This window comes from Sorex araneus, chromosome 6 (assembly GCF_027595985.1).
Source record: "Sorex araneus isolate mSorAra2 chromosome 6, mSorAra2.pri, whole genome shotgun sequence".
NCBI lineage: Eukaryota > Metazoa > Chordata > Mammalia > Eulipotyphla > Soricidae > Sorex > Sorex araneus.
In genome coordinates this window covers 75,701,950-75,729,707 of record NC_073307.1, presented here as the reverse complement: position 1 = coordinate 75,729,707, position 27,758 = coordinate 75,701,950, and the positions used below count along the sequence as shown (strand labels likewise).

Here is a 27,758-nt window from a genome sequence, read left to right as displayed (position 1 = left end):
ACTGTCTATTCAAGAAATCATTTGGTAAAGATGTTTTTTAAAAATGTTTTAATGTATTCATAAAATTAAGGAAATAAAAAAAGTCATGTCAATCTCCATACCTTCAGATCATCTAGGTTTGATGGGAGTGGGCCTGGTTTGAGAGAAGAAATACCATTTTGTCCAGAAAAACTGGTTTTGACAGGAGACAGAGGAGTGTCGCCCAGTTGTGCTGAAGAAGAGTGTGGATTTCTGATAATCTGTTCACTTGGTTCCCTGAGAAGAAAAAAGAAAAAGCGCTTACGCTATGATCAAGTAAATACTGCTGAAGCTTAGGTGTGAATTGTGTGGTTCATAGATTTTCTTGTAAATAAATGATGTAAATTTACACTGTTTAATTACTACAGTACAACACTATAAAGGTATTTTCTAATACATAAAAAACAAGAAACATTTTATATTCTGTTTATATTTGTTAAGGTTATTGGTAAAGTTCTTGATGAATATCAGGCTATTAGTGGTGAATTTATACATGATTTTGACTGCATGGATGTTGGCACCTCTATCCTTCATGTTGTTTAGGATTACCAGTGTATGGGGTGAATTGCATAAATATCAATCACAGCTAATATCAATCATGTACAATGAGCAAGCACTCTGCTTTCTTTTTTTTTTCTTTTTAGGTCACACCCAGTGATGCACAGGGGTCACTCCTGGCTCTGTGCTCAGGAATTATCCCTGGCGGTGACCATATGGGGATGCTGGGAATCGAACCCAGGTTGGCAGAGTGGAAAGCAAACGCCCTACCCGCTGTGCTATTGCTCCAGCCCTGCACTCTGCTTTCTTTTTTTTTTCTTTTTGGGTCACACCCGGCGATACACAGGGGTCACTCCTGGCTCCTGCACTCAGGAATCACCCTGGCGGTGCTCAGGGGACCATATGGGATGCTGGGGTTGGAACCCGGGTCGACCGCATGCAGGGCAAGCGTCCTACTCGCTGTGCTATCAACTCCAGCCTCGCACTCTGCTTTCTTATCACCACAGTTCAAGGCTGATCAGAGGCAGATAAGAAAACTTATGCTCAGTAGAAGAGTGACTGGCCATTTAAAAGGTACCTAGCATTCCATTGTATAGATATACCACAGTTTTAAAAAATCCACTCATCTCTTCTTGGGCACTTGGGTTATTTCCAGGTTCTAGCTATTGTGAATAGTGATGCAGTGAACAGAGGGGTACAAATACCTTTTCTGAACCCGCTTTTTGTACACCTCTGGGGTATATTCCCAGGAGTGGTATTTCTGGGTCATATGGAAGCTCAATTTTTATATTTCTGAGGAAGTTCCATATTGTTTACATGGAATTTATGTAAAATAAAGTCATGACATTTTCCTATAGATACATGGACAAGAAGGGTATCGTGCTGAGTGGGAAAGAGGAGAGGGGCACATTGAACGATCACACTCAGTTGCTGGATATATGTTTTTAAAAACCATAGTATAAGGATAATACCTAAAACAACAGAAATGAGGGCCAGTAGGACTGCTCCATGGTAGGCAGCTTGTCACAAGGTGGGAGGGGGTGGGGAGGTGGCAATGCAGTTAGGACAGAGAAGGCACCATTATGGCAATAATATTTGGATATGGTCACTCTGGACCAGAACTGAGTGCTGAAAGAAGGTAAAGTGATATGTGTGATAACCTTTCAGTGAAAATATTGCAAACCACAGTGCCTAAAAGAAAAGAAGGGGAAAACAAAGAGAGAGGAGGAGGAAGAGCAGAAGGAGGAGCAGAAGGAGGAGGAAGAGGAGAGTGAGGAGGGGGAAGAAAAGAAGGGGGAGGAGAAGGGGGGAGGAGGAGGAGGAGGAAGAAGAAAGAAGAAGAAAAGTGTTTGCCATAGAGGCAGACTGTGGGGGAGAGGAGTGGGGGAAACTGGTGAGACTGGCAGTGGGAAACGGGTGTTGAAACATTGTAAGACTGAAACTCAATCATGAACAGCTTTGTAACTGTGTATCTCATGGTGGTTTAATTTAAAATAAAAAGATAATCTAGTAATAAGTCCACATACTTCCAGAGACAACAAAGTCCTTGAGACTGCCACTCAGTCATTCCGCTCAGCTGAATTTTAAGACCTAATTGCTAAAGCATAACCAATATTGGAATTTATGACAATTCCCATACTATATTTTAAAAAAGGGGGTTCCTGGATAGTGTTTGGAGATGGGGTTGATACACGCCCACTGCAGTTGATACATGCCGGGGATGCAGGCTGAAAACACAGCTCTGCAAGGCAGCAGTACTGGGACCACCAAGGCCAGACCCAGTGCTGCTTAGGGAATGCTGCACCATGGACTGGACTTGGGGCCTCTTTTAAGCGAGCTTGTCGTTTGTCTGTTTGCTTTTGGGCTACACCTGGCAATGTTCAGGGCTTAATCACTCCTGGCGGACTCGGAGGATCATATGGGGTGACGAGGATTGAACCTGAGTTGGCTGCAGGGAAGGCCAGCACCCTACCTGCTGTAGTATTGCTTTGGCCACCTTTGAACCAACCTTGTGACCCTCTAATATTATAATTTTAGGTGATTTATCCTTTTTCCCCAGAATTGAATCTGAAAATGTAAAAGCTTTACTTTTTTATATGCATTTATTTCGGGAAAATTGATTTATTTGTTTCCTCCTGGCTGTATCTATGTTCCTGAGAATGTCCTCATAGTAGTGACACTACAGGGTCCTTTGCTGAGCACAACAGATAAGGATGTGGTGTCATAATAGACTTGCCTCTTCTACAAGCGCTGGTCTCTAGAGACGTGGCCCCAGCCTCTGCGCTGCAATGGGCTGCGGAGAGCACCTGACTTACTTGAGCTGAGCCTGGGGCATCCCCGTGTAGCTGAGCCTCTGCTGCTGCTGCTGACTCAGGATCTGGAGCTGCAGGAAGAGCTGCTGCTGCTGGAGCAGTCGGGCGTAGGCAGAGTCCATGGGCGGGGGGGACTTCTCTGCCTTCTGGTCCGGGGGAATGTACTGGTGATATTTAAGCTTCTTTACCTTTGGCTTGGGGTCCTTGGGCTTTTTGTGGCGGTTCTTACTGTCTCCCAAGGCTTTGGACTGCAAAGAGAATGATGAAATGACACACACCTTAGATAGGGGAAGCAAACCACAATACACAGAGACCCTGGAACATTAAGGAGTTTAAGGAACAAATCTGCAGTACGCAGTACTGGAAGGACATGTCTTAGCAGAGCAACCCTGCAAACCAGGAACATTCCCTTAGTGGAATGAGCTGTAAATTTGGTTCAGTGAGAACACATTCCTTACCTTAACCCAGCCGATAATCTAGATACATTTTATCTTGAGATGGAACTGTTACTTATTTCATATTTATACATGTAGTAATCTTTAAATGAGACCTTGATACACTGACTTAAAGTTTCACTGATGAATATAAGTTTGTCTTCAAAAACCCAGGTGGTGGATTCTGCTGTTTTGCGTGAAAAAGTAAGACTCCCCCCCTTTTTTTTTTTGGAGGGAGGAGTGGCTGTCACAACCGACTGTGCTAAGGGCTTACTCTAGGCTCTGCACACAGGGATCACTGCTGGCAGTGCTTGGGACTATACACGGTGTCAGGGATTGAACCTGGGTCGGCAGGATACAAAGCAAGCACCTTCCCCTCTATACTACCTCTCTGACCCTTAATGTCCTCTTCTTGATACCACCTCTGAAAATTGATAGAAGATAAGGAAGTGGTGTCCGCTGAAAAATGACGACTGCCCCACGCATCTCCACCATGCATCTCCTCCCCTCCTTTTTTATTTGTGGGGTTAGTCATCCTTTGGAAAATGTCCAATGGTTACCATTACGAAGCATGATTTGGACACATTGAAAGAACATGGCCCAAGCACAAATATGAAGAAAAACCTTGGAATGTGTTACAATAACTAAATTACTAAATATGTTAGTATTTTGAAAATTCATAACTTGAAAATTAGAGAAACAGTGTTTGCTTTTTATTTCATTGGCAAATAGAAGGATAATAAAAAGTCACATTGATGCCTGTGGACAGTGGACAGCGTGATTATACTATAACCTGACTTTTCAACTAAAAGATATTCAAATATTAGGAAGCAACAATTATACTATGTAATACTTTTTTTAACATGTAATTTTGTGGTCCATAACAAAATGTTGCAGTGAAGAACATGGATGGTTGACAGGATTCTGGAAACATAGGAGAAAAGTAGGCAGAAACATGTAGTATCAGAAAATGCCCAGAAGAGGGGGCACTTGCCTAGTTGACAAGATGTTTTTAAATTAGGCTGTTTTAACCACAAAATACACATCTGAGTGGTGGGCTTATCTGTTTGGTTACTTACTCTGTGCATCAGTCTCTCCTGTGGTTTCTCAAGAAGTCTTTTCTTTGGAGACTGACAAAAGCACAGGTCAGTGCTTTTGACTTGTGCTTGATGGCTTAATTTCTCCCAGCTCGTGAATCGACTAGGGATCTAGTTAATGGGTTTTCTGCTTTGGGGAGGTTTGAACAGGGCTCCCTATTCTCTACTCTGCTTTGTTTCAGCTTGATGCATGCTCTCATCTCATCTAAGACTTGCCTTGTCTGGGAAAGAGAGCTGCTGTCCTGCGTCTAGTACTAAGGGATATTTTTCTCCATGTTGTCTTAAAACAGGGACACTGAACATTCCAGATAGTGTTTCCCACCTGTATCTGCACAGCAGTAGAATAAAAGCATGCTTATATTTCTACAGAAAAAATAGCAAGAGTCAGTGGTTTTTGGACAGGCAAATATTTAGGCCCAGTCAGTGACATGCAAAAGGGAATATGATTTGGTCTGTGAGGACAGAGTGTATGATGTACTAAAGACATTATAACTCTAACCTACGTGTATATAGCACAAGACACTGTCTCAGCAGTCAGAGTTTGACTATCCTGACCTGAAAAAATTTAAATTATAGTCTGCTAAATGAAACAGCTCAGCAGGGACTGGAAAGAGAGTACAGCAGTATTTGCCTTGCATGCAGCTGACCTGGATTTAATTCCCAGCATCCATATGGCCCCCTGAGCACCATTAGGAATAATTCCTGATTGTAGGGCAAGAATTAACCTTGACAATAGCCAGGTGTGAACCCCCCACTCCTCTCCCCCCTCACAGAGAGAGAGAGAGACAGACAGACAGAGAGACAGAGAGAACTCAGAAAACTTAACTGTTCACTGAAAACTTCTTTTTCCAATAGGTTACCCCCTCCCTTCCTCTTTCCCTGCTATTTTCTGCTGTTAGCAAGTCCTCCTCCATTATCTAATATCAACACATTTTCAAAGCTACATCAAATTTGTCTCACCTGATCAACATGTTCTAAACCACAGTGATGTCCTGCATCTGCACAACACTTCTGACTGTTTGGTACCAGCACTGGTACCACCCCTTCAGGGCAGATGTTAGAGAGACTGAAAACTGGCATTTATTCAGCTCTTTGAACTCTTGGCCCTGATGGGGAATCGTGTGTGTGTGTGTGTGTGTGTGTGTGTGTGTGTGTGTGTGTGTGTGTGTGCTGAAGTGTGAGTGACATAAAGAGCACTGTAGTCAGAGGCTCCCACTGTGCTGCTCTGCAAGCTGAGCACCCCAAAGGTGCTTGTGAGCAGGCCCCTTCCTACCTTCACAGCAGCTTGCACAGGGCTGGGCACACGAGGGGGACTGAGCCTCTGCTTCCCTGGGTCTGGCTGGCTGCTGGGTTGTGACACTGAGTCTCTCCTTTCATTTTCTGAGCCAGAAATAAGATCCTGAAACCCAAATGTTAGCAGTATTAGGATGCAGAGGTCAAAACAGTGAGACACAGAAATGTTAAAGAAATGTTAACATAGCAACGCTAAGTGCACACTTTCTCACCAAGCACCGCTGTTTTAACCTCAGCCTCTCACTTTGAGTAAATACCAGAGTCCTTTCCTTGCAGGGAAGGAATCATGTATTTTTATGTAATTTTTACATAAAAAGTGAGAACACTTCAGAAAGAGAACATTACTAATAATCATTCCAAAAGGTCGACCAAAACTTGTCCTGTGCTAGACAAAGTAGGGTATCTGATTGCACTGAGGATTACTGCCTGTGGCAAAACCCAGCTGTTGGCATTGATAATGGGACTGGAAAAGAAGGGAAGAAGCACTAATGAGTGTGGAAACTTGGGAAAAGTGAACAACAGTAATACTAGTTGGTGGAAAGACATGTGCAGATGGAGGGAAGTGTTTGTGTGTTTGTCTATGCATGTGTGTTTCCCTGTATGCATGCTTCTCTGTGTGTGTATAATGTGTCCATATATCTCCATCTTCAGGTCAGAATGTGCATTTGCATATGTGGTGCATCTTTGTAAATACATGCACACAAATGCATGAACACAAGGGTACATGCAGGGGGATGTGAAGATGAGAGGACTAAGTGCCCTTAAAGCAGGAAGAAGTCTCAGCTTGGTTTGACAGTTAAGCCAAGTCGGGGCACCTCCTGCTGGAAGCCCTCAAGTCTGCTTCCCCCTGCCCCCCAGGACCCTGAAGGTTCCACTACAGAAAACTGAGGACTGGGAAGCTGGTTGGTCTTCTCTAGTACTTTCTGTCCTGGAGACTTTGAGTGAGTCACCCAATGCCAGTGAGCTTTTGTTTTGTTTTGTCTTTTAAATTCAATCACCGTGAGACACACAGTTACAAAGTTCTTCATGATTGGGTTTCAGTCACACAATATTCCAACACTGTTCCTTCACCAGTGTATACTTCCCAGTGAGTTTCATTTTAAACATCTCAATAAAAGTGAAGATCAAAGGTCAGGTGTATAGTTCACTGATAGAGATGAAAGGTTATCAACGAGATGCACAAATGAATCTTGGACCCAAGCAATTTGCTGCAGAGATGGCCCTGGACTTTGCAATAGGCTGTTTCTGCTGGGCAGTTCCAGATGGGGGCAGGTGCCATCCCTCTAACGTGCCCTTTAGGAGTCCCGGCGGCCACCATTTTCTAGAAGTCAGCGACAAGCTCCAGGTGCGAGTGGCAGTGGTGGCAAATGCCAGGCTTCACGGGACAGGGGAGGAGTGGGCCCTTCTCCTCCCCCCCGCCATGGGACTCTGAGATGATGCTACATCTGGCTGCCATCTACTTAAGCTCCCACACAGCCATGATCCAGAGACATAAAAGAATCTCGGACCCGATCTTGCTGCAGTGATCTTTGCAGACCCTAATTATTAAAATTTTAGAATTCCCAGAGTGACATTATATTGTATCAATAACAGCAATCCAAAACACATTGTTTAGTACTGCCTTTTCAGCAGGTATGAGTGGTGGTGGGACCGGTCTCAAAATGTTGAAGGTATCTAAAGTAGAGAGACAGAGTATTGTGCAAATTGTCTGCCACACAGGCAGGGGGAGATGTGGAATGGGGGGGTGGTGGATACTGGGGATTTTGTTGGTGGAAAATGTGCACTGGTGAAGGGATGGGTGTTTGATGACTGTTATGATTGAAGCTCAAACATGAAATCTTTGTTACTCTACCTCACAGTGAATCAACAATTTTTAAAAAAGGTTATCAAGGCCCAAGAAGTGGAATAGCAGGTAGGTGGTACTTTCCTTGCACGTGTCTGACCTGAGTTTGATACCTGGCACCCTGTATGGCCCCCTGAGCCCACCAGGAGTGATGCCTTAAGTGCAGAGCCAGAAGCAAGCCCTGAGGTATTTGAAAAAAAAAAACAAAACAATTGTATACTGTCACTTTTTAAGAAAATATGCCCGGTTGATAAATTATTTACTTACCTGGATTGTCCCTAAGGGTCCCCCCAAAGGGGTCTCTGTGGCCGTAGTGTCAGGAGGAGAGCCCACCGAGCCCTGGGCGTCTTCACTTCGTGTCTGATCTGGAGAAAGCCCGTCACTGCTGTCTTCTTCAAAGGCAAATGCATCAGCAGACTTGGCAAAACTCACCTGGTTACCTAAGGGTGTGGGTCCAGAGAGGAGTCAGCCATTTGGATCCATCATGGACCTTAAGTAAACATATCCTTAAGAAGCTTTGAGAAACAAAGAAACTCTCTTTTCAATTTCAATAAAAATAAAGATGGATTTTAAGTGATTTGGTTTCTGACATATTTACTCCATCAGGGAACTTGTATTTATGAAAATTGTCTGTAGGGAAAGGAGTCACAATTTGTTAGACTTTATTTTCAATATTTTTGGAATAAAATCAGGGAATGTAAAGGAAAGAAAAAGGGCCACTGGGCATGGAATGAGGCCAAAGGGGAACTCAGGGGAAGGTTCCCTTTCCATCAGTTTTACGAGGAGAGTATAGTTGAGAGGGCACAGCTCAATCACATCATGTTCGAATGTAAAGTAGCTCGCGTGGCACAAAATGTTTAGCAAACTTTGATAATATGGATATGTAAAAAGTTACTAGGTGTAAACTCCAAGATGTCAAAATTTATCTGACATAAGGGGTCCCAAAGCTACATTCATTCACATAATGTGGCTGTGTTCATAAAAGTCATAGAGACTAGAGACAGCTAAGGAACTTTAGCATGGTCTTTGTTTTTTCATTATTTGAATTTTCTTCTTATTCCTCATGCTTTGCATCTGTTTTGAAAGTCCTCAGTGGCTCCCACAGACAAAAATTTAATTATCAGCATCCTGTCTGACCTTTGGAGGGGAACAGATACATTAGTTGGGCAAGAGGGGTTATCTAGACAGATGGAACTATAGTGAAAGCCTTATATGTCCCTTATTTTTAATTGCCAAAATTTCATCTGATTTACTAAACAACTGCCCAGTACAAAATGTGCTGAGGCCACACAGCTCTTCTGACCTGATTCCAGGCACAGCTCTTCTAAAGGAATTTAGGTATTATCAGGAAGTTTTCCAGTCGGCTATTCTGTAGCCACACTTGACAAGAACTTTTGACTCCTGCACTGAGGAGATAAGAAAAGGAGCTTTCACTGTGGTGACTGGAAAGGCAGTGAGGAACTGGAAGTAATGGAAGCGAATGTGGCTCTGGGCTTGTCATCACCACCACTGCTGGCCTTTGTCACGGACCCTCACTCAGACATTCCAGCATCAAGTCAGGACAGAGGCCAGACAAGGACAAGGTGGATGGGAGCTCCAGCAGATGCCCACTGGGGAACCCTCAGAACTGGAAGGGCTTGGGGCCAGCATTTCTGTTCCTTGGCTTTAAAAATATAAAAATCATCATTCCTTTTTTATTATTATAACAGTGATTATACTTACAAAAGTGAATTCCACACAGAAGTGTCTCAACATAATAATCCCACCTACTGTTAATGATTCTTGTCTATTTTTCAGAATAAACTCTGAACATATGGCAAGACACTTACATTGATTTTTAAAAATTATTTCATAGATATAATGGTGAAATAAACTTCTAAATCTAGCTTCCCCCCAAAACAGGTTTTAGAGCACATAGTGATCTTTCTCATTAAAATTTGTATTTTTTTGTAACAGCTCACAGTATTCTATAGTATTAATAGGAACTTTAATACCACAACTTTTTTCCTCTGAGGTGTACCTTATTATTTTGAACTATAAAAATTAGAAATAATGGAAAAGTACAGATAATATAAAATATTAGCTATTTACCAAATAATTTACCAAATAAATATGCTAATATGCTGATATTGCTATAACAAAAGTATTCATTTTTCTAACTTGGGGTTTTACTGGAAATTTGACAAATGCCAGCTTTTCCTTTGAAACTGAAAGTTTCTATCTCCCTTTAGTACTCTGGACTCAAGACCTTTCTCTCTAGTTGAGGACTCTAGAGTTTGCTCACACATTTCCCTTCTCTTCTTCCCTCACAGTAAATCCTGAGAAATGCAAAAATCTTGGATTAGTTATGTCCATTAAATATGAATAAAATTTTAATTATTATTCATTTCTCAAGGAAATCATTTGTCTGAGATCATCCCAGGAAGACTCTCCTAGTTTCCTTCATAAATATGTATTTATTATAGATTCAAGAAATATTTTACTTTTGAAACCATGCTTCCAGTGAAATACTAAGACCTATTGTTAAATTAAAGAATTTGTCAATGTTAAGGGTATTGAATTATTAATTTTTAGTGTTAGATAGGCATGGAACTGGAGGTCAAGATGGAAAGTGGGTCTTTTCCATGACAGAACCATAGCATCTTATACGAGAGTTTTTACTGTTCTTAGAGAATCCTGAATGTGGCTGTGAAACCAGACTTTTTGTTCAATAGGTTCCTTCATCTATGCGGGTCTTATACTTCATCATCTCCCTTCAATCTAAATGGTGTGCAGCTTTCTATGGGGTCTTATAGATCATGTGACAGAGATGCACCTCTCCTGCTCTTCTCTACCTCCACACTCACCCACATCCACACAACCAAAATGTGTATAAATTCAAAGGAATTAACCAAATCACAAAGTTGTCTAATGTGTAAGTAGAAATGATATAAGAAGTGAGGAATAAAAATGGTTTCTAGGATAATTTTAAATGATAAAAATTGTAGTCTGCGTCAGTAGTCTATTTAACAATGGCAGCAATAACAAGAATCATCGTAGCTAAAATGACACAATAGGTTTGAGTAGTGTCCTTTCTCATTCGTCCTTTGTAGATAAGGACATTGAAATATCCAGTCCACAAAGGGACAGAGCAGAGTGTAGACCTAGTCTTGCATCTCTCAGATTCACCAGGAGAGGGGGTGCAAACACAATTTATCATTCCTGGAAATAATTCAGTGACAAGTTGTTTAGGAAACACTAATATCTGTTGGGTTAGCTGGGGGAAAGAGTAGCATGTGGAGGTCTCGTTCTGTTCAGCAGGGCGAACCCTTCGTAGGGCGCAGCCGAAAGAACAGACGCAGAGCCCGGAGGAGGGAGAAAAGGCATTTATTCTATGGCAGTTACAGTATTTATACCTCCCTGTTGGGAGGAGATGGTGCCAGGACCCCCAACAGAAATGCAGGGTGTGGCACGGGATTTAGCTAGTAATAAACAAATGTTGATAGGATAAGATCAGTAAGATTAGGAGTGGCAACCTTTGCTAGGTGTGGCATGGGGTTAGCTAGTGATTAAACAAATAGTGACAGGATAAGATCAGTAAGGTAAAATGGCTCCCTACATCAGCAGATGAAACAGTCAATGTCTCTCTTTTATTCTTCACACACAAAATATGTGTGAAGGTCAGCTCCACATTCCGAAACAGTGGAAACTTCTTGGAAGACTGTTTCTGTTTTTACTTGTTTTTGCGATGTCACTGAATGTGACATCTTGTGAGAACAAAGAAAGCATCCGTCATATGAGAACATCATGTAAGAACAAAGAAAGAGTTTGAGAAGGGAAATCATGATTTCACTGGCTTCTCTCACAAAGAGTTGGGAAGTTTATGGAAGCTCTGCTCTCATCGGCAGTAAATTGGCATGTCCAGTCTATGGAGCATTTGTGAACCTCAGGTCCAGGCACTAGAATGATGTAAAAAAGTCTAGAATGAGGAAAGCAGTAGGAATCAGTCCAATTCCCTTTGTACTGAATTAAATACCCTTTCATTATTTTAATTTCTAGCCTTCATGGATTAGAGAAGCTGAGAAAATTAAGCAACAAGATATAAAATGGTGACAAGATGAAAAAATTAGAAAGAAGCATCTATATATCTCCATGTGACATAGTCAGAAAATTTCTCAGAAATGAAGTCATGAAATTTGCCCATAAATGAATGGACATGGAGAGTATCATGCTGAGTGAAATGAGTCAGAAGGAGAGGGATAGATACAGAGTGATTGCAGTCCTTTGTGGTAGCACTGTTGCACTGTAGCACTGTCCTCCCGTTGTTCATCGATTTGCTCAAGCGGGCACCAGAAACGTCTCCATTGTGAGACTTGTTGTTACTGTTTTTGGTATATTAAATATGCCAAATATGGGTAGCTTGCTAGGCTCTGCCATGCAGGGGGGCGGGGAAGGGGGTGTGGGGCAGAATACCAGGTCTGCAGCATGCAAGCCAAACACCCTATCCACTGTGCTATTGCTCCAGCCCCTTCATAAATTATACAGTAGAAGACTAGTATCCAAGGCCAGGGAAAACAGGGGCTAGGAGGACTTTCAACAGTTGGAACTAACCACAAGTGTATGTGGAGCTGAGGATAGATATAATAAAGAAGAGACCAGAATGACAATAATAGCAGGGAATGATCACCCTTGACAAGAGCTGAGGGTTAAAAGTAGGTAAAGGGATATTCTTGATAACCTTTTAGTATAAATATTGCAAACCTCGATGCCTCAATGCCCAAAGGGGGAGAGAGAGAGAAAGAGAGAGAGAGAGAGAGAGAGAGAGAGAGAGAGAGAGAAGGAAAGCCTCTGCTATAGAGGCAGGGGATGGGGTGAGGGGAGGGAACCTGGGGACACTGGGGCTGGGAAATGTACACTGGTGGAGGGATGGGTGTTGGAATACTGTATGATTGAAATCCAGTCATGAACAGCTTTGTAAGGGTCTGTCTCACAGTGATTCAATAAAAAAGTAAAAAAAAATTGTTCAGAGTCTAGGCTGTCCCTGAGTGCTATTGGGAATTAGACAGAGAACACAGCAATGTATGGTTTGTCCAAGAAGCCTCCAAGAAATGGTATTTGAGTAAGCTTGGATGATGTTTAGCTATGGATAGGACCAGAGTAAGGAAAGGAACTGTTAATGGACAATGGGAAGAGGGGAATCACAGAATAATCACTAGCAAAAGTAGGGTGTTAAGTGTGAAGAAATTTTCTCCCACTCACAAGTTAGTTTTATTTTGGTAACTAATCCCTGAAGAGACACATCTGGGAGTCCACATTATCAAGGGATATAAATAATTTTAAAAGCTTTCTGCTTGAGGCTGGAAGCAACAGTTCAGCAGGTGGGATGCTTGCTTTGCATGTGGTTGGCCTGGGTCCATTCCCAGTACTTGATCCCTGAGCACAGAGTCAGGATTAAGCTCTGAGCACCATTGGACATGGCCCAAGCAAACCAAAAGGTACATGTAATAGTCATCATGACATTTATGCCAATAATGGACATATATGATGATGGTATATATAGATAGCCTAGGTGTATTTGTGTAAGGATGAATTCACACAACAAAAGTTCCTAATGATCTATTTCTCAGATAATTCCTATCCATACAAAGTGTGGATGGACAGTTTAATAAGTTATATTTAATGTATGAACAATGGAGAGTTAAGACATAAGAGATGTTCAATATTTTTAAAACAGAATGTGCCAGTTTAGAAAATGCCAGAGTACACTGAAGACCTTGCTATGCGGTCCAGGTCACGGACCTGCCTTGGGGCCCCTACCAGTCACCACCTCATCAAATGCTGCCAAAGTTTGGATTTGAGGCTGCCAGGACAAAAGAGAAATAAAATGACTGTGGACCCACTTGGGCACAGTCTCTGCTGATAAGGACAGTGGTCACAGCACACTCAGAGCAAGGGTAATGGTTTGCTTTTGAGGTGAAGCATGTGGTTTGCTATGCAGACACTAGGAACTCGGGTTCTGGAGTCTTACAGACTTGGATTGCTCTTTTGCTCTGACTCTTGAGTGGCAGTGTGACTACTGGCCAATTATTCAACTTCTCAGGTCTCAGTTTCCCTGTCAATAAAATGGGAATAATCATAACATCTACCTTAAAGTGTTTGGGGTATATATTTAAAACAACATTTATAAATTATGAAGCCAACCCTGGGTATATGTGTTCATTGATTTCTAGCTAGTTTTATTATTATTACTTTACGTGGAGTACCCACTTATCCCAAGTTTACCATTTTAAAGAAAAACAACAATCTAGGATGCATGTTTATCCTAGAGTCAACTTTTCAAAGGTCAATTCAGCTTCAGATCAGGAAGCAGGTTTGTCTTGAGAGTCTGATTTGGGGGAAGCTGGGACTGATCTTTCTCAGGGCAGCAGGGTCACTGCAAAGGCTGCACATTGTTCAAGCTCTTCCCCACTCGGCCACCCTCCTGGGGATGGGCAGAGGCCACCTTATCTTGGTGCCTTTGGAACAAGCTATCAGTTCTTCCCTGGCTCTGGCTCTCTGCTCCAGTCTCCCATGGCAAGCAAGGCTGACTGGGGCCCACTGGAGTACAGGGCACTGGCTATTGTCCCCGTGCACACGCCAGGCGGTGTGATGACAAGGACCTGCTCTAGAAGCCCTGACATCATTCTCCAGCTATGCTGCAAAGCTGACTCTTGGTCCTGGCCCCTCGAGATCTGGGCCTGAGCTTCCCTCTCCCTCTTGAAAGTGATTAGATGAATGAGTCAGTTGTACTTTTCTCTGCATAAACATTTAAAATTCCAAGATGTAGGTGAGATAAAATGAGTCCTTGTTACCTTTTTGCTAGGAATCTCACACAAAGGGCTGGATATCATGACGTGGAATGTGAAAATAGAATACTCTGGCTTATCTACTTGCAAACTTGAGCAGTGTATGCAGGAGGGCTATTTTAATTCATAGATATCCTTCAGGAAAAGACTGAAGCAAAATTCCTTTCTTAAGGGAGAGGGGCATCTGTGTGGAAGTAGCTGTCACCAGAAAGTGCCTCTTTCCTAAGATATTTCAATACACTGGAGATGTCAGAACTAAAGATTGAAGTAGAACAAAGACAAGACCCATTGTTCTTGAAGTGGATTGGGTGCTTTTGTTAGGGAAATGAGTTCTGTTCTGTACACTCCAGGCACATTAAAGATTTGCCTTAACTTTTCTTACATATCCTGATACGGGGACATATGAGTGAGTAAAAAACAGTGAGAGGTAGAGCTCTACCTTGGCAGACAGTGTACTTTCTTTGCATGTGAGAGTCTTGGTTGGATCTTTCTTTTTATTTTTTTAATTTCACTGAATCACTGTGAGATAGTTACATGTTTTCATGTTTTGATTTGATCTTTCATGACAAAAATATATTAAAGAACAGTGAAGGAGAGGCTACCCTAAAATGTCGGACATATCTCTCAAGATATGTCGCTTTGACTTATGTGTTACTTAAAATTGAGGTCAAATTGAGGTGCATAAAATGCGTTTAGCATCCCCTATCTTTTTAGAAGAATTGAAATTAGGGATATTACCCAGAATTGTAATTTTTTTACTAAAGATTATCCTTCTATTGGAAAACTGGTAGATAAACATCCAATTATATCTATTATTATTTTTTGTCATTAGAGTCACCTTCTCTTTGTGAGTTCTCTCCATGAAACACCAGGCCTCGATCCTACCCCTTATTCCTCAATTTCTCCTTACTGACATTGGATTTCACATTTATATAAATTTCCTATAAATTAGTTATTGTTTTAATCTTTTAATGTTAATTTGATTGTTCAACTTTCCTAAGAAGATGAAGGAAATTTTCCCTTTATCCAATCTTCTCTACAATTCTCCTGTACTTTAGTGCTCTGCATCAGACTTAAAGACTAATACCTAAGGGCAAATACAGTTAAGAGACATGAAAAAACACCAGCTCTCACTTTTCTAGTAAATGAACCTACCCCTTTCTTTGGTTTATTTGGGAAATGTGCACATCTATTTATTTATTTATTTATTTATTTATTTATTTATTTATTTATTTATTTATTATTGAATCACCATAAGACACACAGTTACAAAGTTGTCGTGATTGGGCTTTAGTCATGGAATGTTCCAACTCTCGTGCTTTCACCAGGTATACCACCCTTTCAAAGACTTTCTCAGGCTTCTGAGACATCTTCTAGCCATGTCCCCTGCAAGGTACACCCTGTCCACCTCGAAAGGATACCCTTAATCAATTCCATAGGGAATCACCTTAATAGGTGGGATCAGACAGGTTAGCAGTAAAAATTAACCAAATGATTAGGATTGGAACTTCAGTTTTATCCCTGGCCTCAGAAAAAAAGGATAGAGTTTGTGTTTAATCACTAAGGGCCAAGGACTTAATCAAGCATGCCTGTGGGCTCTTACACTATTTTCCAGTAGATAGTGTTAGAACAGAGTAAATTCTTCAATATTCTGCTGATGATCCACAAATTATTTAGTGATATGAGACATCCCCCAATCACCACATATTTCTGTTGGAATTGGATGTTTGGATCCTTTTCTATGAAGGGGAAACAGGGAGTTGAGTCAACTACAGGATCTTTTGCGATTTGTCTGCAAAGAGGTTCTAGCTTCCTATTATGGAAGCCAAATTAGAAAGCTCCCTCTTCCTCCACATTATATCACTTCCCTCTGATGAGCCTGTTTTTGCCATGTGGATTTCATATAACTCTACCTAACTCAGAAAATAAACTTTCAGTCTGGCTTTGGGGTTGAGTTGATAGCACTTGACAGGAAAGGAAAGTGTGGAGAAGGGTGTGTGTATATGGAAGGTGAAGACTTGCTGTAATCATTTCACCCAGCACAAGAGAATGTCACCTGGGAATGAAAAATTCTAAATTGGAGGTAGTTCTCTACTAAAAACATACCATTCCATGTGTTGGGAAAAGATCTAGATCATTCTATTTTAGTGTCACAGAATTAAATCTGAGGGAACAAAGAAAATGAATATTCTGCCCAGAACTTGGCAGAAACAAAAATAGTTGAAGAGGGATCTGGAAAAGATAAACCTATCTGATAAGACAGGCGGACAGAGGAGGGGAAATATACAGACTCCGGAGAGTGACACATAGTGACTGCAACCTGGTATGAACCATAACTCTTGATAAGGGGAGGGGACTTCATCAAATATGGCAGGTGGAAGGGAGGGCTGTATCCTCACTGTATTTGGACTGTCTTCTCAAAATGATCTCTCTACAGCTGGTCACTGTGACATGACATGTGATGCCTCCAACATCCACATAAAAGTGCTTATGCACACTGAATAACCAGTACTACTAAAGAGGCTGACACTGAATCAGTAACACCACACTTGATCCCCCATGCCCAGTTTTGGACTTTCCTTGGATTACGTTTACTCTCTTCCCTCTCTTTCTCTGGTCATTCCATGCTTCTATTTTAATTATTACTGTGTAACAGTCTCTTTTCACTCCCATTCGCTGGCCTGCCTCCGTGACAGACCCACCACCCCTGTCTTGCTTTGTTTTCTATAACTTTTGGCACAGTGCTTTATGGTAGTGTTATTGATAGGGTTTCATGACTTTTAGCTACGTATTTTCATGGGAAATATTGTATGGTTCGAAACATTTTCTACTTCCTAGACTCCTTGTTGAAATATGATGTCCATGAGGTAGGAATGGGATTTATTCACTAATGTGTCTGAATTTTGAGGCAATTTATATACATAACATTTGAAAAATTAAGTTGACCTTGAAAATTAGTGCCAGGTGATAGTCATTCTTGCTGCTTTTCCAGAGAGGAGCAGTATAGACACATCAACATCAATGACTATGGCTCTGGGACAATAGACACAGTCTGGTTTTGAAAGCCATGTAGATGGATCCAATATCTCCTGTTCTCCTGTCTTTAAGCAGATTCACATTTCCAGTTCATTTCTTTTTATTATAAACCTTATATTTTGGCCTTTTATTCGTTTCTACCAGCTTTATGCCTATTTGTGCCTTCGGATTCCTCACCATAATGGGTGTGTATTTTTAAGTTTTGCTCTGCCTCCTTTCTCTCTCCTACTTTTAAGTCCAGTTACTATTACTGTCAACTCTTCTCATAAAAGTTCTACTACTTAACAGCTTGACAAAAAAATACTTTTAACGATTTCAAAAGACAAGAAACCAATAAAAGTTTTGGGTAAATTCTTAAACTACTTTACTTCTAACTAGTAGTAAATGAAGAGAGGAGGAAGGATAAAAACACACAACTTACAATTGGTTTTAAAAATGGAGTCTAAAACTTGTTTAAAGGAATCTGAGAATGATTATAAGTCAGCACCTTATCAACCTCAGGCTAATATCTAAAACTGAGGGAAATATATAGAATTTTTCGAAATGTGAATTGTTTAAAATGCCACATGGAGAAATTTAAAAATACAAATAAACATGGAAAAAAGTTATCAAAGAACAGCAAATAAGAAGGATCTTGAGTTCCTATGATTTTATAAACAATATTTTCAGACCTATCTATAATGATTGCATTTACATACTTCCTGAATATTTAAGAATAGGGAAAATATATGATCTGAAGAGAAACCAGAGCATATAATTCTTTTTTTCTTTTTTTTTTTCTTTTTGGGTCACACCCGGCGATGCACAGGGGTTACTCCTGGCTCTGCACTCAGGAATTACCCCTGGCGGTGCTCAGGGGACCATATGGGATGCTGGGAATCGAACCTGGGTCAGCCTGGGTCGGCCGTGTGCAAGGCAAGCGCCCTCCCCGCCGTGCTATTGCTCCAGCCCCAAGAGCATATAATTCTTAAGACTACCATGTGCAAAGTGAAAATAGATAGTGAAAAAAAAGAGAAAAAGTTTTGTTTGGGGGAGACACTTGGCAGTGCTCAGGGCTCACTCCTGGTATTCAAGGCTGGGATGGGTAACTATATGTGATGCCAGGAATTGAACCAAGGTCAGCTGTACACATGGCAAACATCCTGTACTATTTCTTTGACTGAAAGAGGAAAAACTTTTAGCAAAACAAGGTTTTCCTGAAATGACTTTTTGCAAGTCTGGAGTGATAGCACAGTGACCGGGCATTTGCCTTGCACGTGGCCGACCTGTGTTCTATTCCTCTGCCTCTCTCGCTACTGAGAGTATAGCGCCCACACGGCAGAGCCTGGCAAGCTATCCGTGGCATATTTGGTATACCAAAAATAGTAACAATAAGTCTCACGATAAGAGACATTATGGGTGCCTACTCAAACAAATCGATGAGCAACGGGATGACAGTGACAGGGAAAATATAATTATGACTCATAAATATGCAGTCTTAATATTTAAATATAAAATTAGAGCATAGTCCAACATTATTTAGGAGTATTGAGTAAGGTTTAGCTATTCATATTTAACATTGATGTTCCTCTTTCTTTACCATTGACATATTACTGGTAAATCAGATAGAAAATATCTTTCCTAGTTATCTGTAAAATTTCCACAGCAGAATAAGAACAGACTTGACTATTCCTCTATAGATTGAGGTTTTCTAAATATGTGGATAGGCCTTTTGTTGTTCTGCTTCTTTTTTTCCCTTTTTTATTTAGGCAGTTTGTTAATAGTAGAGTGTCAGGCTTACATTGTTCCAACTCCACACTCATCAACAGAATTAGCTTCCCTCCACTGATGTTTCAATTCCATCCAAACTACTGTCTCCCTTGTCAAACTCATATCTATTATTTTTGCATTTATTTATCGGTTTGGGAAATACACCTGGTGGTGCTTAGGGGCTATTCCTGACTCTGGGCTCAGCGCTGGCCTCTAGTCATTATTGGTGCATCATATGTGTTGCCAGGGATGCCAACTGGGGTAGTTACATGCAAGTCAAGTGCCTAACCACCTATGATACATTTCCAGCATGGCAAAATCACTTTACATGATTGATTATTGGGAGAATTAAAAAAGTATAGTGGTTAGGGTGCTTGCTCTGAATGTAAACAACTTGGGCTCTATATCTGGGACCCTGTAAGGTCCCCCAAGCATTCCGGGAGTGATCTCTTATCTCAGAGTCAGGAGAAAGCCCTGAGTACCATGGGTGTGACCCCAAGTTTCCCCAAACATTAAAGATGCCATATCTCCTCATGCACGTCAGCAGTTCCCCTGCCACCCGTGGTGCCTTGGACCTGCTCAGCAAAGTCCCCCAGTATGAAAATTGAGCATGATTCCTTCCTGGAACACTGACTCCAGGAGCCACCAGATCTGCTTATGCAGCCGAGCAATTCTGTAAAGCATGCTGCCACTAAATCAATTGTGTGATACTTCACTCTTTCCTATCTTATGGGGAACATACATTAGAATTCAGACTCCAGTCACCTACTCACACAACACACAAGAGGTTAGTAAAGAATTAAATTATAGCTACAACAGTGGCAGCATCAATGGCACCAAAAGCTTTCTTGGAACCAGTGCATAAAACTACAAATACCGGGGGCCGGAGCGATAGCACAGCGGGTAGGGCGTTTGCCTTGCACGCGGCCGACCCGGGTTCGATCCCCGGCATCCCATATGGTCCCCCAAGCACCGCCAGGAGTAATTCCTGAGTGCAAAGCCAGGAGTAACCCCTGAGCATCGCTGGGTGTGACCCAAAAAGCAAAAAAAAAAAAAAACAAAAAAAAACTACAAATACCTACCTAGTAACACCAGATCTGATCAAAATAGCTCTAACAGGAATCTAATAGGAGACCAGTTGATGGTCTCCCCAGAGAGCTCTCCAATGCTAGGGAGGTGTGAGCAGTGCATTGGGTAGACTAACCCCAGGCTGCAACAGACACAATGGGGAAGAGGCACAGAACTGCACCACCTTCAGTGAGTGAAGATCGTAGCCCTGAAGACTCAACCAGTGCCAACCAGCTACATTTTCTTTTAGATAAGGACTTTAAAGAGGATGTTTTTGAGAATCTATATGAGATTAAAGAAACACTGGTCAGTAAAACACAAGAGAGTCTGAGAAATCTACAAGAAATGAAGGGACTAAAAAAAAAAGTCAGTGAAATGAAATATTCAATGGAAGATCTTAGCAGCAGAATAACATCAGCTGAGTTCAAAATGAGATGTAGAAAACCTCTAGAAAACAGCAGAAGATGTGTAAAATTCTCAGCTAACAGCAAATTGGAGAACCTGGGGATGTATTCAAGAAGAAAATAATTTGGGACTGGAGCGATAGCACAGCAGGTAGAGCATTTGCCTTGCATGTGGCCAACCCGGGTTTGATTCCCAGCATCCCATATGATCCCCTGAGCACCGCCAGGAGTAATTCCTGAGTGCAGAGCCAGGGTAACCCCTGTACATCTCTGGGTGTTCTCCAAAAAGAAAAAAAAGAAGAAAATGATAAGAATCACTGGAATTCCAGAAACATAAGAAGGCAATTCTGATGACAAACCAAAGACAAAAAACCCCAAACAAACCAAAAACATAACTGATAAGTTCCCAGAGATGAGGAGTGCATGCACCCAGATTCAAGAGGTCCAAAAGGTACCAGTTAAGAGAGACCCAAATAAAAGCACTCCAAGACATCTAATCAGAATGACAAAAACTAAAGACATAAAGTATCACTATATCATTGTATCACTGTCCCCCCATTGATCATTGATTTACTCAAGCAGGTACCAGTAATGTCTCCATTCGTTCCTGTCAGGGATGCTCAGGGTCAGGGGAATGAGGCCCATTATTGTTACTCTTTTTGGCATATCGAATATACCATGGGTAGCTTGCCAAGCTCTGCTGTGTGAGATTCTGCATTGGTCTCTTCCGGGAGCTTTGTTTTATAGTCATAAAGTAAGACATTAAATAAGTATGGAAAACATCAAGGTCAGGGAATTAAATTATGTACAAAGAGGTATCATTAATATTCACAGTAGATTTATGAAATGAGACACTGTGGGCCCAAAGGCAATGGTGGGATATGGATTTAGAAAATATAATGAAATTAACAACTCACCAAATGTTACCCAGTCAAATGTTTATTCAGATTTGAAGGAACAATATAGAACATCATAAAATTTGTAGACTCAAAACCAACTTTTCAAGAACTTAAAGGTCTTTTTTTGAGATAAGAAAAATATTACAGTCATGCCAAACTTCTCCAAGAAGATGGCAATAAATTCCATGACAATAATCATACTCAATACCAATGGCCTACCTACATCAATTTAGAGATACAGAAAGTCAGGATATATTACAAAATTGAATACAAGTCTGGTTTCTACAAGAAAGACATTTGAATTGTCAGGAATAACACAGACTCAAAGTTAAAGGTTGGAAAACAGTATTTCAATCCATACTTAAATCAGACAACATAGACTTCAAACTAAAAAAAATTGTAAGGGACAGAGATAGTCATATCTTACTCTTCAAGGGATATGTACATCAGGAAGAACTCACACTCCTAAACATCCATGCACCTCATGAGGGACGAGCAAAATATGTTCAACAACTACTAATAGATTTAAAGGAACATATCAATAGCAACATAATAATAGTTGGAAACTTCAACACTTATCTATCCCATCTGGATTAAAACTAGATTAAAACTTAATAAGGAACACTGGATTTGAAGGAAGAAATGGAATAGAGGGGTTTTTATCCTGAAAAGTTGAACACAAATTCTTCTCCAATGCATGAGAAACTCCAAAACAACTATATGCTGGGCCACAAAAGGGACCTCCATAAGGTCCAGAGGATGGGAACAATATCACCAGCTTTCTTCTCAGACCATGAACCACTTGAAAAGGAAGTTAATCACAAACAGACCTGGAGAAAAACTCAAACACCTGGAAATTATATACCTCCCTAATAAACAACCAGTGTCAAAGAGGAAATCAGAGAGGAAATCAAAAGATTCCTGGAAACAAATGAGAATGAGAACATAAGTTATCAGAAATATGGGAAAGAAAAAGCGGCATTAAGAGTATATTCATAGTAAAAAAAAAGAGAGGATATTCACAGCAATGCAAACATACATAGGGAAGAAAGGGCCTGTGTAAATAACCTAGTCACGAAGTTTAAGAAAACTAAAAAAAAATATCAATGACAGGTTGAAGGAAGGAAATAATAAACTTAGAGCAAAAGACTTTTTTTCCCTTAGAGCAAAATATTTTTCCACAAGCTCATAGAAAATATTATACTCAATGAAGAAAAACTGAAAGCCTTTCCTCTACAGGAACAATCTAAAATAAAATATTTAAAATACTAATTAAACCAAAAGTTGACCCTTTAAAAATAAACAAGATTGACAAACTGCTAGCAAGATTCATCAAGAAATAAAGAGAGATAAATTTAATTAGAAATCAAAGGGAAGACTCACAACATAAATACCAAAGAAATGAAAAGGATCCTCAGGGATTCCTTTAAAAATTGTTATGCCATAAAATGAGAAGGAGAAACTTGAAGAAATAAATAAATTTTTGACCACCTAGAACCTCCCAGGGATGAATCAAGAAGATACAGAACACCTTTTTTTGTTTGCCTGTTTATTTTGGGCCACAACCAGCAGTTGTCAAGGCTTATTCTGGCTCTACACTAAGAGGATCACTCCTGGCAGGGCTCAGAGGACCAGATGGGGTGCCAGGGATTGAATTCCAGATTGACTGCATGCAAGACAAGCACCCTGCTTGCTGTACTATCTCTCAAGCCCTGACACAGAACACTTGAAAGAGAAATTTACTGTTGAGGAAATCAAAATGGCAATATATATAGTCTCCCCCAAACAAAAGTCCAGATCTGAATGAATTCACAAGTGAGTTCTTCCAATTTTTAATGAAGAACTACTGCTAATCTTTTTCAGGTTCTCTCAGGAAATTGAAGAAAAAGAAACACCCCCAATTTCTATGAGGCAAATATTACCCTTTATCAAAACCAGGCAGAGACAGTATCGAATAGGAAAACTACAGATTTATATCCCTGGTGAGCATAGGTACAAATATTTTCAACTAAACATTGAATCCAACAACACATCAAAAAGATTGTACACCATGAATAAGTGGTATTCACCTAAGGAAGCAAGTATGCTTTAACAGAGTCAAGCCAGTACACTTAATATACCATATCAATACATGTAAAGATAAAAAATATTATGTTTATATCAATAGATGTGGAGAAAGCATTTGACAAGATCCAACATGCATTCATGATAAAAACTTCTCAATAAAATAGAAGTTGAAGGAACCTTCCTCAACACATTAAAGCCATTTCCCACAAGGCCACAGCAAACATCATACTCAATAGTGAAAACCTTGAAGCCTTTCCTCTAAGATCAGGCAAAAGACAAGAAAGCCCACTTGTACCACTGCTCTTCAAAATAGTAACGGATGTCCTTGCCATAGCAATTAATGGTGTGAGTGAGGTATTAAGGGTGTATGGATAGGAAAGAAGTCAATCTCTCTCTATTTGCTAGTGACATATTACTATATTTGGAAAGACCTAGACTCTACCAAAAAAAATATCCTAGAGGAAGTGCAGTGATAGTAGTGATAGTACAGCAGGTAAGGTGCTTGCCTTGTATAAGATTGATGCTAGTTCAATCCCCAGCTTTTCATATAGTCCCTGAGTTCCTCCAGGAGTGATCACTGAGTGAAGAATCAGGAGTAACTCCTGCACATCAGGAGTTGGCACACACAGGCATGCACACACATGCACACACATACAAAAACAAACAGCCCCTATAAACAAAAGAATTGCGCAGTAAAATGGCAGTCTACAAAATCAATAAGCAAAAATCCATGGCTTTACAATATGCAAATACTGACATAGAAGAGAGACAAATTAAAATAATTCCATTCAAAATAGTGCCTCAGACAATCAAAAAAACTTTAGAAATCTGCATAGCCAAAGAGGTGAAAGATCAATACAAAGAAAATGACAAAACAGACCGCCGAGATGTGATCCCGGGGGCTGCACGTGTGTGCGGCCTCTCCGCAGCTGCTGGAGCGTGAATCCAGACCCAGCAAAACCTCTTTCGGCATGGGCAACTCCTCGCAGAATGTCTCCAGCCTGAGAACTAAGCCTCGGCCCTGTGCCCGCCCAGGAGAGGAAAGGTATTCTCTCTCTCTCTCTCTCTCTCTCTCTCTCTCTCTCTCTCTCTCTCTCTCTCTCGCCTCTTTCTCTCCGGGGATGAAGGGCACGGTGTCTGCCATATTATGACGACCACATATTGGGTTTTGAAGCCTGCAATGATCCAATATCTGGAAGAAATCTCCCTGGACTTAGTTGTTAATGTACAGAAATTCAAAACCGCGCAGCCACAATAGCGGCCGCGCAACCTCATTTCTCTTCACAACAGGTCTGACTCTAGTGGGGTGCTCCTAACAATGATGGTGAGGATTGTGTTGAAATATTGAATGTAACCAAAGCAAACAGAAAATAAAATGAAACTTATCAGTTACAAAGGGGGGTGGGGTTGCGGGATGGGAGGTGTACTGTGTGGTTTTTTTTTTTTTGGTGGTGGTATATGGGCACTGGTGAAGGGATGGTTGTTTCAGCATTGTATAACTGAGACCCAAGCCTTAAAGCACTGTACTCTTCCACACGGTGATTTAATAAAATAAAAATTTAAAAAAAAAGAAAATGACAAAACATTACTAAATGAAGTTAAATCAGGCATGAGGAAATGGAAACACATCCCATGCTCACAGAATGGGAGGATTAACATTGTCAATCCATCAGTACTGCCCAAAGCATTTTACAGATTCAGTGCAATCCCCATAAAAAATTACCAAGACATTTTTCAAAGAAATAGATCAAATACTCCTGATATTCATATGGAGTAATAATCCTCCCCCTGAATAGCCATAGCATTCCTATCGAAAAAGAAGATAGAAGTTGTGCCTCTCCCCAACTTTAAATTGTACTGCAAAGTAGTCACAGTCACAGTCACAGTCATCCCGTTGCTCATCGATTTGCTTGAGTGGGCACCAATAACGTGTCATTGTGAGACTTATTGCTACTGTTTCTGGCATATCGAATACACCACGGGTAGCTTGCCAAGCTCTGCGGTGCAGGCTCAATACTCTCAGTAGCTTGCCAGGCTCTCCAACAGGGGCAAAGGAATCGAACACGGATCAGCCGCATGCAAGGCAAATGCCCTACCGCTGTGCTGTTCCAGCCCACTGCAAAGTAGTAGTAATTAACACAACATGGTACTGAAATGTCTCTTGCCCGAATGCCTGGCTGTCTTCTCTGGGGCCCCTTGAAAGGGATGGGCTCCAGCTTCCCTCCCCGCCCCAAGCAGAGCTCCCTGCGGCCAAATACCTTCGGAACCTAGCCATAGCCATACTCAAGGCCCCTCTCCACACTTTCGTACAAGCTTCACACATGAAGGTACCGGCAGAAGAACCCAGGTGTGTGTAATCCCATCAATGGCCAACATCCAGAGACTTAAAAGCAAGGTCCCAGAAGCGATATCTTATAACCTACTTTTCGCTCTGGGAAAAACTAGCAAGTTACTGAGAGTTTCCTGCCCATGTGGGACAGCCTTGCAAGCTTCCCATGGTGTATTCATATGTCAAAGCCAGTAACAAGCTGGTCTCATTCCCCTGACACTGAAAGAGCCTCCAATACAGCATCATTGGGAAGGCCGAGTGGAGAGAGGCTTGTAAAATCTCAGGGATAGGATGAATGGAGAGGTTACTGAGACCGCTTGAGAAATCAGTGGTACTGGAATAAGGACGGATTCTCAAGTCAGTGGAATAGAACTGAAATTCTAGAGACAGATCCTCAGGTATAAGGACAGCCAGTCTTTGAAAAAAAAGTAAAAAGCATGAAGGGGAACACGAGAAAACCTCTTCAAGGTATTGGGTAAACTGGTTGGCCACATGCGAAAATTGAACTCAGGCTGCTTTCTAACACCAGGCACTGTGGCACTGTAGCACTGTTGTCCCATTGTTTATCAATTTGCTCAAGTGGGCACCAGTAATGTCTCCACTGTGAGACTTGTTACTATTTTTTTGCATATCAAATATGCCACAGGTTGCTTGCCAGGCTCTGCTGTGTGGGCAGGATACTCTAGGTAGCTTGCTGGGCTCTCCGAGAGGGATGGAGTAATCGAACCTGGGTCAGCTGTGTGCAAGGCAAACACCCTACCTGCTGTGCTATCACTCCAGTCCTACACCAGGCATAAAAGTCAAATAAAAATTACCTCGATATCAGATGTGAATCCATAACCTATATAGAGGAAAATATTGGCAGAATTCATTATTATATCAAATTAGAGATATCTTTAGGAGTTAACTCCATTGGCCAAGCAAACAAAAGCAAAGATAAACAAATAGAACTGCATTAAATAAGAAACTTTGCACCTCAAAGGAAACAATGACCAAAATACAATGAAACTCCAGAGACTGGGAGAAAATATTTGCCCATCACTCATCTGATAAAGGGTTGATATATGTTATATAAACCACGGTGAAATTTAAAATAATTTTAAAAATAAATATTAATAATTGGGCTGGAGAGATAGTACATTGGGTATAATGTTTGCCTTATACTTGCTCAACCCAGGTTCAATCCTGGTACTGCTAAGAGTGATCTCTGAGCACAGTGCTAGGAGAAGGCCCTGGCACTGCTGGGCACGGCACCCAAACCAAACCAAAAATTAATTATGATTATTTATGTGATGTATCTATGAAGGTGTTAATGCTTGTGGTTCTAAGTTATAGTTAGCTCACCTCCCCACCACCAAAGGGCCCAAGACTCTCAGCCGATGTCTTTATGTTACAGTCTACCTTATCATTCTTCATATTCCCTACAGCCCCTTCTTGGAATTCTTTCTACTGTAATCCCGGGCCAAGGGTTTACGATTATTTGATATCTCTCACTTGCTTTGTTTCTCTGTATACCACAAATGAGTGAGATCCTCTGGGTATTTGTCCTTTCCCCTCTGACTTACTTTAACGTAATACCCTACAGTTTTGGATAAGTGTTTTCATTTTTTGTTACACTTCACTGACTAGATTTAGAGACTGATGAAGCTTTTGGTACAGAATAGCAAATTATGATCTGTGAAACTGCCTCTTTTTTAAATAAAGTTTTTATCAGAATCCACCAGTCACGCCAACTTACTTATACTTAATGTCTATGATTACCTTTGCACTACAAAGAGAGAGTCAGTGTGATTGACAGTTTAAAGTGTTCACTATCTTGCCCCTAAACAAAATTGCCTCTCACTAAGGGTTTTAGAGCAATAAGATGAAAGAGACCTTACCTAAAGT

General features: G+C 41.0%; 1 protein-coding gene across 1 annotated transcript in view; it reads right to left on the bottom strand.

The window, feature by feature from the left end:
- MYOCD (myocardin) overlaps positions 1-27,758 on the bottom strand; it is a 108,981-nt gene that overhangs the window by 23,145 nt on the left and 58,078 nt on the right. Inside the window, exons 6-9 of the mRNA XM_004603891.2 lie at positions 7,763-7,935; positions 5,633-5,758; positions 2,832-3,076; positions 102-255 (exon numbers count right to left, since the gene is read on the bottom strand). Coding sequence (XP_004603948.2) covers positions 102-255; positions 2,832-3,076; positions 5,633-5,758; positions 7,763-7,935 — 698 coding nt within the window. The remainder of the gene's footprint in view (positions 1-101; positions 256-2,831; positions 3,077-5,632; positions 5,759-7,762; positions 7,936-27,758) is intronic.